We start from the raw sequence: 13,973 nt of genomic DNA, 5'->3' as shown, positions 1-13,973 counted from the left end.
TTCACATATATATTTGAAATGTCAAGCCTTGCTAAACTGTTTTACTGGCACAGGTCTTTTAGTCTTTTTCCTCCGTTCCAGCTATGGAAGTGTCTGCTGTGTGTCAAGCACAAAGGTGAAGCTGCAGAAGGGTGGCTATGTGAACCCTAGAAATGTCAGTCAAATGTTCATGGCTACTCTCAGCAAACTATTTTTGTGGAAGGCAATACTTAGCTATCCTTTAATGATCATCTCCTATTTGGAAATAAAACTGGGTTCAAACAAAGCCAGCAAGCTTTAAAAACAAATTTGAATTTGTCTTCAACGGAAAAATATGTTTCATCAGTGAAATTGTCAGCAAGTACTCTGTCACTGCATTATCAGGATCCTGTTTGAGTAAGAAAGAAGCCTTGAGTTTGGATTTCAGTTTTGAAACCATGTCCTCCTTGCAGATCATACTGTCTAGATTAGTTGTTTTATATCAGGTCTATCTGAAATCTGACCAAATAAATAAATGTGAAATGTTGCACATCAACATTTAGTTTACTGCCTGTGGAGCTTTCTCATTCATGTGCTGGTAATGACCAAGCAATTGCCTTGTGTCTGGGGAAAGTTGGCTTTTTTTCCAAATGGTTGTCATTTTTTATGGCACAACTTTAAATAACGAATGCAGGTTTCAGGAACCTTACTGCTTTGCTGATTGTCTGTTAGTACAGCGCATGCTCACATCATTGGCACTTGAAGTGGGCATCCCATAGTACAAGCGCATCAAGTTGGAGGTAATTTTTAATGAAATATGGTCTTAAACTCTCAGTGCTTCAAAACATGCTAGCATGTTGTTGCCTTTCCAAAGGCAGATCTCCGGCATGGTTACGCTGTGAAGCAGAATCACAAATCTCCTGGGACGCTGCCTCCTTGCAAGTGCTCCTCCCTTCCTCACTCCTGCTCCTCCCACCCTTTTCAGGCTCTTTTCCACTACTGCGGGTCAGACCCTCATCACCTTTAGCAACTCCTTTCCTGGGTGTTCTCCTTTTCAGTAGCAACGATAGCAGCAGGTGACACAGGCTGTGTCCCAAGCAGCCCTTCTCCGTAACTCTTGCTCTGGTTTGGGTCAGAGGTTTGCCTTTTCCTATCTTCTTTTTTCTTTTCCTGCAAAGAGAAAACAAGTTCAATAGCATTTTTTGATCTTTCTAAAAGGTCCATCTAACTTCAACTTGCAGAGGAGCCTTTTCCTTAACGTTGTATCAAAGAGAGTTTGTCATCTGGAGAATGAGGTGCCAAATAAATCTGTCCTCGAGCACCATCTGATGGGGAAAGTCATGCATTGACTGGGGACATGCTTTCCACTTTTTCAGGAAACTGCATCTTCAGCGGTGACTGCGAAACTCGCCAAGTCCACATACACATTTTTTGTTTCCAGACGGGCTCCCTAGTACACTCCATAGTACTGATATTTTACTGCCTCGGTGAGGAGGCACGATGCCCAGTTGCCCAGTTTTAGGGATGAGAGTATAAAAAACATGTATTACACTGTGAATTAGCGTTTTCTGATCGTTTCTTTCCCCCTTCAGCTGCTGAGAGGCCTATAAATTAAAAGTAAATAGGGTAAGGAAGTAGGTATAGCAAGGGCTAGAGAGTAGATAGACATCCAGTTATCTGTTTTAAGCAGATACTTGAAAGAGAAAATGAGAATAATTTGCCATAAGAGGCAACATTTTAAGGGCTGTCCTACTTGGTATCAGATGCAAGCTCCACTGAAACCACAGCTGTTCAACAAAAGAAAACCATGCGGCATAACAATTTAGAAGCTTGAGAATATCCTTCTCCACTGAAGCCACATAAGAGTCACATGGAGAAACAAAGTTAAAAATTTGGCCAAAATAACATGCATGCTGTCATGAAAAGTATCTTGGGGTCTTCTGGTAGCTCTGGTCACTGCACCCTGCACCACCTTTTTCAAGAAATGCCAAGTCCAGCAATTCCAGACACCAGCAACATTTTAAGGCTGACACTGCAAGAAATGCTTTAGCTGGTCACCATTTCCAAAATTGTTCTGCCAACATCCCCCAGCTCCTGAAGAAAAGACAAAGGATTTTGAAATTGGCTGGAGGAATGCTTTTTGTACTACAAGAGCTCTGATCCTATAAAAATATACTTAAAACATGGCATCTGCAATGCACAGCCCCAGCCAGGCCAACCATAGATTGGAGGCTCAGGCCAGAAAACATAATGGAGGGGGTATCAAGTCCAAGCATGAGGAGGAGGAACTGCTTTAGGACACAGTAGCGAGAGAGTTCATGGACTACCTGATTTGGGTGCTATTTAAATTGGGGAGAGATAGGAGGACTAACACTTCTTTTTTTATCCCTTATTTTAGCAGATATAATTTGCACTTTCTAGATGAACCGGCAGCTGTGCTTGACACTGTCAGTTGTGTGAATGACCATGAGGAAGCTGTCTTACAACTTTAAAGTCAAATAGTTTCACCTCCCTCTTGGCCTATTTATTAGGTAGCCAGCTGAACGGGGAGCTACTTAAAAAATATTTTTTAAATGCATGGCAGCTTAATTCTCCTCTGAACAGTTGAAGGAAACTTCGCATTTGGGATTTAATCGAAGTTGGGGATGAAAATTGTCCCTTTTGGAATATTTTGTTGAGCCACTTGAGAATTTTATCCATTAGAAGAATTCTTCTTGCAGGTGGTAGACAGATCTTCTAGCAGGACAACACGATGGGAGATTGGGTTAGCATCATTCCTCTCACAATTCAGCAAACGCTGATGCGGTTCCCCCATGTGTGTTGGAAGCCTCTTTATCCTGTGAGATTTGACAGAATGAGAAGGACTGAGGTTGCAGAAGAGAAAGCAATAGTTACACGTGCTGCTCTGGTGAGTCTCAATGGTCCATGATCTGAAATGTGCTCAGGTTTAAATTTGTGATTTGTGAGTTACAACAGTATTTTAATTGCCACAGGTTTTGTTTCAAGAAGTCATTTTTTTGCCACAAAAAGGCAAAGGCATTTTAAATACCCCAGCTTCTTTTATTTTTCGTATCTATGACCTCCTATTTACTCAAATTTGACAGAATGGAAGAGCTGTTCCTATCGTGTAGCACATCTCAAAAATAGTTCTTTGATGCTAATTTAGGATTTAAAATAACTAGTAATTATTTGGCTTAATTTCTCATTGTAAGTTAAAACAAGTTTTTCAAGGCTTCCATTTAAAACAAGCTCCACAAACTCTTTCATTTTTCTGAGAAAGAAGTCTGAGCTCCACTCACAATCACTCGATTCTTGAAGTTCAGGCTCCAATATACTCCCTTACAAGATTCATGATCAGCTGTCTGTGAATGAGTCTTCAAAATTATAGCAGTAACAGCACAGTTGAGTCTTGGGTTTTCAAATCCCGAAGCACCAAGCTATAAAGCATCACTTTCCATGGGGTATTTCCCCAGCACCCATAACCAAATGGGGGCTGGCATCACCTGAACGTACCCACAGAGATTCCCATCAGCTAAAATGCAATGGCATTACGGAGTGCTTGAAGTAACAAGCAAGCCAGTTGGTAAGCAACACTTTTTCTGTTTTGTTGCTGCATTATCTGCTCAATTAATCGACCTGTTCTCAGAAAATGAGAATGGTACTGACCTCTGTGATGCTGCTGCTGTGAGTAAATTCAGAGAAAAGAAAAGAGGACAAAAAAATGAAATCTGCAGAACAGGTATGTTTATAAAGGATCTCTTCAAATGTATGCAGCGTACACCAACATGGAATAAATCTTACATTGCTTCATCATTTCAAAGCAACAAAATCAGTACATATCATATGCTACCAGCTATTTTACAGAAATAAATTACTATATTGTATACAACATCAGCTGATCAGAAAGGTCAGAAAAGGTCACTGTTAAAAAAGTGAAAATTTCAAAAGGAAGAAAGAAACCCAAACCCTGCCTACAAGGCCAAGAAAAACAACCCAAAACTTAAGTAACAGCAAGAGAAAAATCTTAATTTGCAGTGATTTGCAGATAGAAACTTTTTTCCTTTAGTCCATATTCAGATCTTTTGTTAGTCTTCAGATACCACAACTGGATTCAAGAAACTGCTGAGTAATTTGGTAAAGCCCACTAGACTGAAGCCAAAAATAGCTGCAACTGCTCCCCCCTCCAGGAATGTCATTTGCCCATCTCTCTCTGAACTTGCACAGTTATGGCAACTAAGAGACAACACAGGGGATCCCCTGTGCACTGCAGGGGGCTTGGGCTAGGTGACCTTTCAAGGGCCCTTCCAACCCAAACCATTCTGTGATTCTGAGGCACACATGTCTCCAGGCACTAGGAACAGTAGCTTTAAAGCACTCCATCTCAAAACTGGTAAGTTCTCCATCCTCTTTTATTTCTTCTTTTTCATTCACTATCAAGCCACTTGGTTGAATCCTTGGCTCCTGTGCCTTTTATGTGAAAAGTAGGCAGATTCAAATGATCATCTTAAGGAACAGCTTAAAAAAACCTGCAAACAACTGCACTTTGCACCAACTTGAACACTTCTATTTTGTGCTATAGTTTCAGCAGAGGAAGAGGGGAAAAAATAGCTACAAAATGGTAGACGTAGAACGTCACTTAATTTGAGGGACTTCTATTGTCACTTCATTTTATTTCTGGGGGGGAAAAAAAAAAAAAGGGCAACTTTTCCATAACCGAGTCTTTACAAAGAAGAAATGTTTCTGCAGCACTTCGGAAATCATTTTGGCCTACAAGTAAAAAACTTTTCTTCTGTAACATCAGTTGCAACATGCCCTTGAGACCACAGCCTTCCACAGATTTCTCAATTTGATTATTTAATTTCCTTTTTATTCAGCATATACAAAGAACTGTTTTTCAAAATAAAACAATAATACTTGCTGATTGTGGAAAGCACATTTTTCACTTACATATAAACAAAAACAGTGAAATTTTGAAGTTTTTATAAGCAGAAAGGCAATATTCAGGCAGCTGTATATGTTAGTATAATCTGAATTTTATGGTGTTTACAGAATTCATCTTTAATCAGTGCAGCAGCTTAGAAGGGTAAATGTTATCTGTTACCTCATATAACCAACAAGTATAGTAAAAACTACTAAATCTTTCATATATATTTATTTTTGAGTTTTTTTTCTTACCCTTTTCCTTCACCCCTTGCTATAGTTGCAAAACAGAAGTCCCTGACTTACAGAAGGGTGGTTTTAGGTAAAAAAAAATAAAACTAATTTTAAAAAAATGGAAATAAAACAGAAAATTTAGGGTGAGAATGTTTTGGGGCATCTACCAAGCAAGACAAGAAGAAATAAGACACTTGAAAATGCCTCAAGTTCCTAGGGAGAAATAAACCACAGATTACTACAATAAGGAACTCTGAGGATACGTACTGAAGTCATAGCAGTAATAAGACACAGACTTGTGATCTCAATATTTAAAATCAAAACAACTCAGAGTTCTATACATATTCCCATGGTGCTGCCACTGAGCTTTCAACAGGGATTTGAATGATAGCAGGCACCAGAAAAGGTAAAGAATAAAAAAAAAAGGCAAAACACCATCTATGATTCTCCTGAAGCAGCAACACTATTTGCACAGATGTGTTCAAGGAGATGACTAAATTGGTTTTAATCAAAAATATCCCCAACCCAACAATTATACATAGCTGACTTTGACTTTCATCAAGTAATACTAGGAAAAGCATATGGAACCTTGTTATTGCAAAATACATTTTTCGTAGGTTTCAAATGAAATGCAAACAGGGGTGACTGGCAAGTGATATGAGCCTGAACAGTAAATGGCACAGGAGAGTGCTGCAACTCTCAGCGTAGCTCTGAGGGTAACCTCTCATTAGTTAAGCAGTGCAGACAAATGAAGACTAAAATACCAACAAATAAAACAGTTTTTCTCTTGTCACTGAAATGTCACTTATGCCTCAGAGATGAGAGAGAATGCATCCAGATCCATGAACTACCGCTAGTTGCTCCAGCACATCTTTACAGTCATTCAAAAGAATTAAGAAGTAAATTTATTCTTAAAATGAAGATAGAAAAAATTGCACAGGAAATATTAACAAATAATTTATGACAAAGTTTCTCAGTAGAAGTTATTACTAAATGAAACCACCATGTCAAGTTTCCATAAAGCTTACATTTAGTCTCAGTTTCAGTCTGAATGACCAAGTATTATTCTAAAATTGTCCATCTTAGGCCTTCTAATATATGAAGTTAGCATATACCCAGTTCTGTTATCTGAGAGACCAGGAATCAGCAGGGAGCAGATGGCTACCCCAAGGTGCCTGATCACGCTGTGCAGCAAGTTTTGTAGACAAAGTATGCTTAACAAAATCACGTAAGCAAACTCTGTTAATTAAGCTACTGTCACAGCATACAAGTGGCAGTAGGCCACAGCATAAGAAATTAAGGCTAACGAGCGATATTGCAAATTCTCTTTTTGATTAAATAATAAAAATTCACCTCTGAATAATAAGAATAAATTTCTGTCTTTTAACAATCTTATCAATCTAAACACCATTCCAAATGTGAGCTACAAGCAGGATTTGTGTATTTCATGTCACTTTTTTCCCCTCCAAAATGGTTAAAAATCCATAAAAAATTCCCAGCCAGTACAACACAGCGACACCTGTCCCTCTCACAAGTGTTCTAGGGGTACCAGTTAGAATAACATTTGTCTAGAATTAACATCCCTGGAGCAGAAACATTTATATGTACTTGCTTCCACATGAACATAATGTGCCCTCTTAAAAGATCCTGTTACTACTGTACAAGTCTGGCAGGTGTAAGCATCACCCCAGGTTGATTCACTTTGTCTCTCCTGTAAGATACCTCTATGCAATCCAAATTTGCAGCTATTGATTTTTTAACTTAACATTTCCATGGCTACAGTATTTTTGTTTGTTTGCATTCATTATCAGAATAGCTACTAAAGCTAGTCCAACCCCTAGACTTGGAGGGCCACAAGGACTGAACTCCTGAGAAATTCCAGAAAGAAGCGGGGCAACTATACGTCCCACTGATGTCACAGATTGTCCAACACCTAGAAGTGTACCGCTGGCCTCATTCCCACCAATGGTCAATTCAAGATCAATGATACATGTACGACCTATAGTAGTTGAAAAGGCTAAGAATGTAGAAGACAAAATGACCATCCATATGCTCAGTGCTGACGCATATAGGAGAATCAATGTGCAGGTAAGAGTGCTGGAGTGCAACAAAATTCTGTAAGTGTTGTGCTGATAGAGTCTTGTTATTGGTCCGAGCAGACAACCAGCCAGGACTCCAAGTGCACTACTATAGCTCATTAGGTATCCAGCAAACAAGGGTTTCACCCCAAACCTCTCCTCCAAGGCCAGACTAAAATTACTGTAGTACAGCAGTATAGCAACAGACATCAGCAATCGCACTAAAAATATATCCCACAGATCAGAGCACGCAATTCCTTTAATCCTCTTCAGCACTGTTGCAACTTGGATCCATGGAGACTGGAAAAGACTATCACTTGCCACAGCTCCATTAGTTGCTGATTTCGGGTGCAGGTCACAATTTGCTTTTACTGATCCGTTGCTGCCTTGTTGATGTTCCCTATTACCAGTGTTTTCTTCACTCCAGGGTAACATCCAGACAAGACCTATACAGACCAAGAAATTAGCTGATTTCATTCAATTGCATTAACTTTACGTGGAAGACATGAGTCTGATTGTAACAGTTTACTTAGTGTAGAGATCAAAAATCAAAAAAGGACTTTTAACAATTATTTAACTTTAAAAAAAATTACAAAGATTAAATCTAGTGTTATTCACAGTATTAGTTCAATTTTAAACACAGCGAAAGCAAAGAAGGAAAACATTGAGGTGACACATTTGCAACATACAAGCAAATGTAAAGGCTAAAGCAAAAATTCTGATTTCCTGTCTTCATCGTTGGGCACATGAAAAATTCCCATTCTTGTGTCCAAATGTAAAAGTGATATATACAATACAAAGGTGAAGCATCTGGAAGTTAACTGTTTCAGAATTCCTATCCTTCCACACAGGTTCAAATTTAAAGTGTAATATCAGTATACAGAACACGTATACCATCGATGATAAACACACCATGAATTCAAGGTATTACAAATGCATAAAAACACAAAAGTGAGGAATGAAGGCACCCAAGATGCAAACTATGACATACAACTTACCAGCATTCAGAAGGAAGATAGAAGCACAGATGAAAGACGTTTGATAAAAGCCATCTTCCAACTCTGTAAGGTAGCCACCAACGACAGGCCCCAGAATGAAGCCCACACTGGAGGCTGCATTGAAGCGTCCCATTACTAAAGGGCGGTCTCTCTTAGAAACCAAGTCAGAAAGCAGAGCTTTAGAGATGGAGAGTGTGTGTTTGAAAATACCTGCAACATAATAAAACCAAAATAATAAACATGTATTGCTCAGTCCGAAAGATTTAAAATGACAGAAGCTATCTGAAATATCTATGTTCAAAATCTATTTTTAAGATCCCATAAACCACAAATTCTTCAAGGTTAGAGTCATGCAGCATGTTGGGCCACGACCATCATCCTGGCTGTTCAAAGGTCTGGACTTCAGAATCGAAATTATTCATGCATCTGTGTTGAAGGAGTGCTCCTGCAGCCCTACTGAAAGAAGTAATTTAGCTGACTGCTGGAGCACACCAGGAATAAAATAGCCGCTAAAAGAAGAAATTATGGGTGAGTAGTGGTGGAATAGGAATGGCTTGTCTGTTAATGAACATAACTCTGTACAAGCATTGCTGAATATGGAGATTTCCAGGATTGTAACATACCAAATTCATATGGGAGACTGGTGGGTGGCAAAAGAGCACAGAAGGGTAAGTATACTGCAGGAATACTAATAATGCAATCTTTTATGCTCCTTCCCTCTGATGAGGACAATGCTGTCACAGTCCCAGTGCTGTTCGCATTAGGAAGTATTACCTCTACCAAGTAATCAAATATCAACCAAATAATTTATTAGCAAATTGTCTTTAAATTAAGAAACAATATAAACAGTTCCTAAATCAGGACTATGGGCCATAAAAATGCCCTTTAGTAGATGAGTTCACAGTAATAGCAATGCTTTGGTGACAGGAGGTATCCCTCAGGGGGGTCTGTGTTAAACAGATCAGGACTGTTTAATATCTTCATCAGTGACACAGACAGTGGGATCGAGTGCACCCTCAGCAAGTTTGCACATGACAAGACGAGTGGTGCAGTTGACACGCCAGAGGGACAGGAGGCCATCCAGAGAGACCTGGACAAGCTAAAGGAATGGGCCTGTGTGAATGTCATGAGGTTCAAGAAGGCCAAGTGCAGGGTCCTGCACCTGGGTCAGGGCAACCCCCCCGTATCAATACAGGCTGGGGGGATGAAGGGATTGAGAGCAGTCCTGACGAGAAGGACTTGGGGGTACTGGGGGATGAAAAGCTGGACATGAGCCAGCAATGTGCACACACAGCCCAGAAAGGCCAACCGTATCCTGGGCTGCATCCAAAGCAGCGTGGCCAGCAGGTCGAGGGAGGTGATTCGGTCCCTCTACTCCGCTCTGGTGAGACCCCACTTGGAGTCCTGCATCCAGCTCTGGAGCCCTCAGCACAGGAAAGACATGGACCTGTTGGAGTCCGTCCAGAGGAGGGCCACAAAAGTGATCAGAGGGATGGAACACCTCTCCTGTGAGGACAGGCTGAGAGAGTTGGGCTTGTTCAGCCTGGAGAAGAGAAGGCTCCAGGAAGACCTTATTGCAGCCTTCCAATACTTGAAGGGGGCTTATATAGGAAAGATGGAGACAGACTTTTTAGCAGGGCCTGCTGTGATAGAACAAGGGGTGCTGGTTTTAAACTAAAAGAGGGTAGATTTTGACTAGATATAAGGAAGACATTTTTCACAATGAGGGTGGTGAAACACTGGAAGAGATTTCCCAGAAAGGTGGTAGATGCCCCAACCCTGGCAACATTCCAAGTCAGGTTGGACCTGGGGCTCTGAGCAACCTGATCTAGTTGAAGATGTCCCTGCTCACGGCAGGGAGATTGGACTAGATGACCTTTAAAGGTCCCTTCCAACCAAAACTATTCTGTGATTCTGTGATTATTTTATCAGAATATATGCAAAAGGTGTTCAGCTACTATAAGAACTGTGATAGGAACCCTGGCACAAACTTAGCTTCAACGCTGCAAATGTACATGCTTTTGCACAACAGAAATATTCCATTAAAGCAGGGACATAAAATTTCAGCCAAATTTTGTAGTATCACTTTGAGGTGTATTTTCAACATGAGAGAAAACAATAATGCACATATCATTCCATTCTGCATTGCAAGTGCAGGCCAAGATTTCCAGCAGTGACCTGGTGTGTTGTGTACCTGTTATGACTAACTTTACAATAGCCTCTTTCAAGGAACTGCTGCACTCCTATTTTCATGAAATTCAGCCACTCAAGGTGGCACAAAATTTGTGACAGGTTTTGAGCATTCATTTAAAATTATTTTCAGAAAAAAGTCACAAGAATGTTTGATTTGCAGAGATTTTTCCATTTTCAGTTGGTGCTCCTGGATGATGATACTATGTAGCCATCCACATACCGTGATTTCTCAAGAAGCAATTCTCAATCTGAGACTACAGGGAATTTAAACAGCAAAATGCCAAGCATTTACTCACCTACAGGGACTCTAGAAATGGCAAACAAGAACACAGTGGTGGATGTTCCAAGAAGAAAGTAACCCAGTGCACTGAGAAGAATACAAGCAAGCAGGGAATACCGTCTTCCTACTATATCACTCCAGCAGCCCTTTCATAAAGCAGGAAATTAAGTTTAGCTTTTTATAACATTTAACTATGTACATTACAACATTTAACTATGTACAGTGAACAGTCTAGTACTTCCAAATGAAACTGAGAAGAGACATCAAAGGATTGTCAGTGAAAGTTTAGTAAGTTTATTACACAACACTCCTAAGTGGTCAAAATCTGGAAGTGATGAGCAGAGTTCTGCCCAGCCGGCAGTGGACCTGCTGAAACTATCGTTCTATTTAATGTCATGCATACAGCTTTTTAAAAAATAATTTATCTCTTTTAAAAATACAATTCTGCAATAAGCACCATGAAATATGAGTAGTAGGAGCCCTCAAAGTGTTACCACAACTGACCACAAATACTTCTTTGCACCAATGGTCGCTATGTACTAGACACTTGTTGAGCATCCTGAAAGGAATGATCTTAGCTGTAAGGAGTTTGTCACCTGAGCTCAGACAAGTAGGAAATATTTATGAGAAGGGCAAACAGTAAATTAGTATGTAGCATGCTTATAAATCAGCTTGATTCCAGACAGGAAGTTTTTTTAAGAAAGTAGGCAATAGTCTTACAGTTCAAAGAAAATGCCACAAAGACTACAGACGCAAAATATCCCAGGTGGTCTGCATAACACACTCAAACAGTTTTTCCTCATGAGATGCTCAAAATCTGCTCTCTTGAAAGACAGGAGGTACCAGGTTAATATTAAAGGTGCTCCTGGCTAAATGCAAGGATCTAAGGTATTGATAGGTAAAACATACATTAAAGAGGTTCAGCCTTGATGTTTAGTCTTTGCACTCTTGCTTAGATTAGGATGTAAAAAAATCAAAAGCTAATAGAAAACAAAACCAAACAAAGCTCAAAGGCATAATGCATGAATTTAGGCCATATGGCAAATTACAAGGCACTAGTCATTAAGCAGGGAAAGCAAACTCTAGATGACAGGCTCATGAAGAGCTGACTTGTGAGACTGCTTTTTGGACAGACTACTTCACTGAAGAAAACAGCTTGACTAGCACCAACACTGAAGAGAGCCCTGTGTAACTGAGATGCACTCAGTAATGTATGACTGAGCCCAAACCTGGATTCTAGTTTTTGTCTAAAGACTATTCTGTTTATTTCTGAAAAATTTGATAATTCCCTATAAATGAAACAAACATTTTCCACACAAACTAAAAACTGGATCCACCAACCAAAAATGTTTATATAAACACTATAACCATTTAAAAAAAATTCAAGAAACTATCATTAACCTCATTCTTTTTTCCCCTAAAATTTGTAGAAATACTAACATACTTAGGAATGCAGTGTTAGAACTCACCACAAAAGTGCTGGAAAATAGTTGCATTATACCATAGAGAGATCCTAAAACAAACAAATAAAATACCAATGTTAAAAATTAAACTTTTTTTTTTAAATGAAAACTGTGCAAAATTGTTAAATTAGGAAACGTGAGAAATTCTGGGAATAATTTACTAGAAGACTAGGAAGAGGGAGCAGGACAAACCAACGGTGGAGTTCAGCACAGCCAAGGAAACAGTTTCTGCTGAAAGCTTGTGTACAACTACGTAATGAAGAAGGATGTTGCTTTCTATATGTATTAAACACAGGCACTTATAATTGCTTTCTCAGAATTAGGAGAGAATTTAATTACTGGGAGGCACTAATTACTTTCTGCTTGGCACTTCAACGTGTCACAAAGCACCACCCAAGCCCTGAAGAAACCACAGACCCTACACTTTCATTTTGGAGGCTAGGAGTTTAGCAGCAGTTAGTAACAGAATAGAAGTAGCAAAGAGAAGCAGAAAGAAACATCTGCCAGACTCTTTCATTTATAAGAACACACCTCAAAATACAGTTTCTTTTGAAGTTAAAAGTCAAAGCAGACTGTTGAGATGAAAACATATTTTTGATTAATTGCTGCTTAAAATAATACTCGGACAACTCAGAGCAGAACCAGAATTATTTAATGAAAAGTGCTAAATTTCATCAAAAAAGCAAGGTAATAAAAAACTGAATAACAGAGCCCATGTCAACCACACGTAGTTATAAAGACTATTGTTCTTGTATCATTACAAACCATAAACAGTACCATAAGATATAAATAAGAACTTTAGAACCAGGGAACTTCATCTTACCACTTCATTTTTAACATCAAGTTCCAAACCTTCAGAATTTACTTGTAAACACTCCTTAAAGACAATAAATATTTTGCCAAAAGACAGCTGCAAGGAATTTAATCAAACTGGGAGCAATCATGGGCTTTGGAAAGATCAGGGGAACCAGCTGCAAAAGTACTGTTTGCAAAGCCTGTAAATAACAATAAAACTAAAAGTGACACCTCGGACTCCCAAAGTTGCTGAGCTGAGAATTTTTGGATGCTTGAAAAGCATCTGTACAAGTACTACTGCAAGACTTCCTTGTTCTTTCCAAGAATGCTCTTTCCCAAGCACCTTCTTCTGGCTACTGTCAGTATGCAAGTTTGGACAGGTCTGTGGGACTAACACAGTATGGCTGCCCACACAGTTTTACTTGGAAATTTGCCTTACTTTTTATTATGCTACTAGCAAGGAAGCATTATGTTACAATGTCCAATTTGCAGTAAGGCATAATCCAGTTCACATTATCTCATTCTGTGTTAAATCAGTCAAGTGCTGCAACTCACCTATTATTCCAGCTACTGTATGACTTGCTCCTAGAGATTTGATATGATGGTTCATCAAAGGAACAACCATGCTCACACCAAATAAATCCTGAAAAGAAGGCAGGAAAAGTTTTAGTAACTGATCACTTATACAAAATTATGGCAACTTGGCTTAATAACAGTCACTATTAAAAAAAAATATTTACATATTAATAGAAGATTAAAAGAAAATTTTTCATGGCCAGTGTGGTATGTTGTAACCTCTACAAGGCATCCAGTATGTACAAAATTACAAAAACACATAAACTGAAAGATAAAGGATTGCCTCACAGAGGAGTTAAAACTACGAAAACCGCAATCCTCTTTCCTGTCCAGATACAATCATTCTGAAGACATATATTTAAAAATTTAAATATTCCTTTAATATATATTAAATTTATCTGTTTATAAAGAGGAGTACATGGTACCAGTGTTTTAAATTTGAAGTGGTCTGTAATTTCAGTCACTTAAAAATACTTCT

General features: G+C 39.0%; 1 protein-coding gene across 1 annotated transcript; it reads right to left on the bottom strand.

The window, feature by feature from the left end:
- Positions 1–6,857: 6,857 nt before the first annotated feature.
- On the bottom strand, positions 6,858–13,586 carry MFSD9 (major facilitator superfamily domain containing 9). The gene is made up of 5 exons (XM_010291129.1): positions 13,475–13,586; positions 12,131–12,174; positions 10,678–10,807; positions 8,189–8,398; positions 6,858–7,636 (listed from the first exon to the last, which is right to left on the bottom strand). Exons 1-5 carry the CDS (start codon positions 13,542–13,544, stop codon positions 6,858–6,860), a joined length of 1,233 nt encoding a protein of 410 aa, XP_010289431.1. The 5' UTR covers positions 13,545–13,586.
- Between the last annotated feature and the right edge of the window lie 387 nt (positions 13,587–13,973).

The sequence above is a fragment of the Phaethon lepturus genome, unplaced genomic scaffold (assembly GCF_000687285.1).
Source record: "Phaethon lepturus isolate BGI_N335 unplaced genomic scaffold, ASM68728v1 scaffold52987, whole genome shotgun sequence".
Lineage (NCBI taxonomy): Eukaryota > Metazoa > Chordata > Aves > Phaethontiformes > Phaethontidae > Phaethon > Phaethon lepturus.
This window is presented reverse-complemented; position numbering and strand designations above follow the sequence as displayed.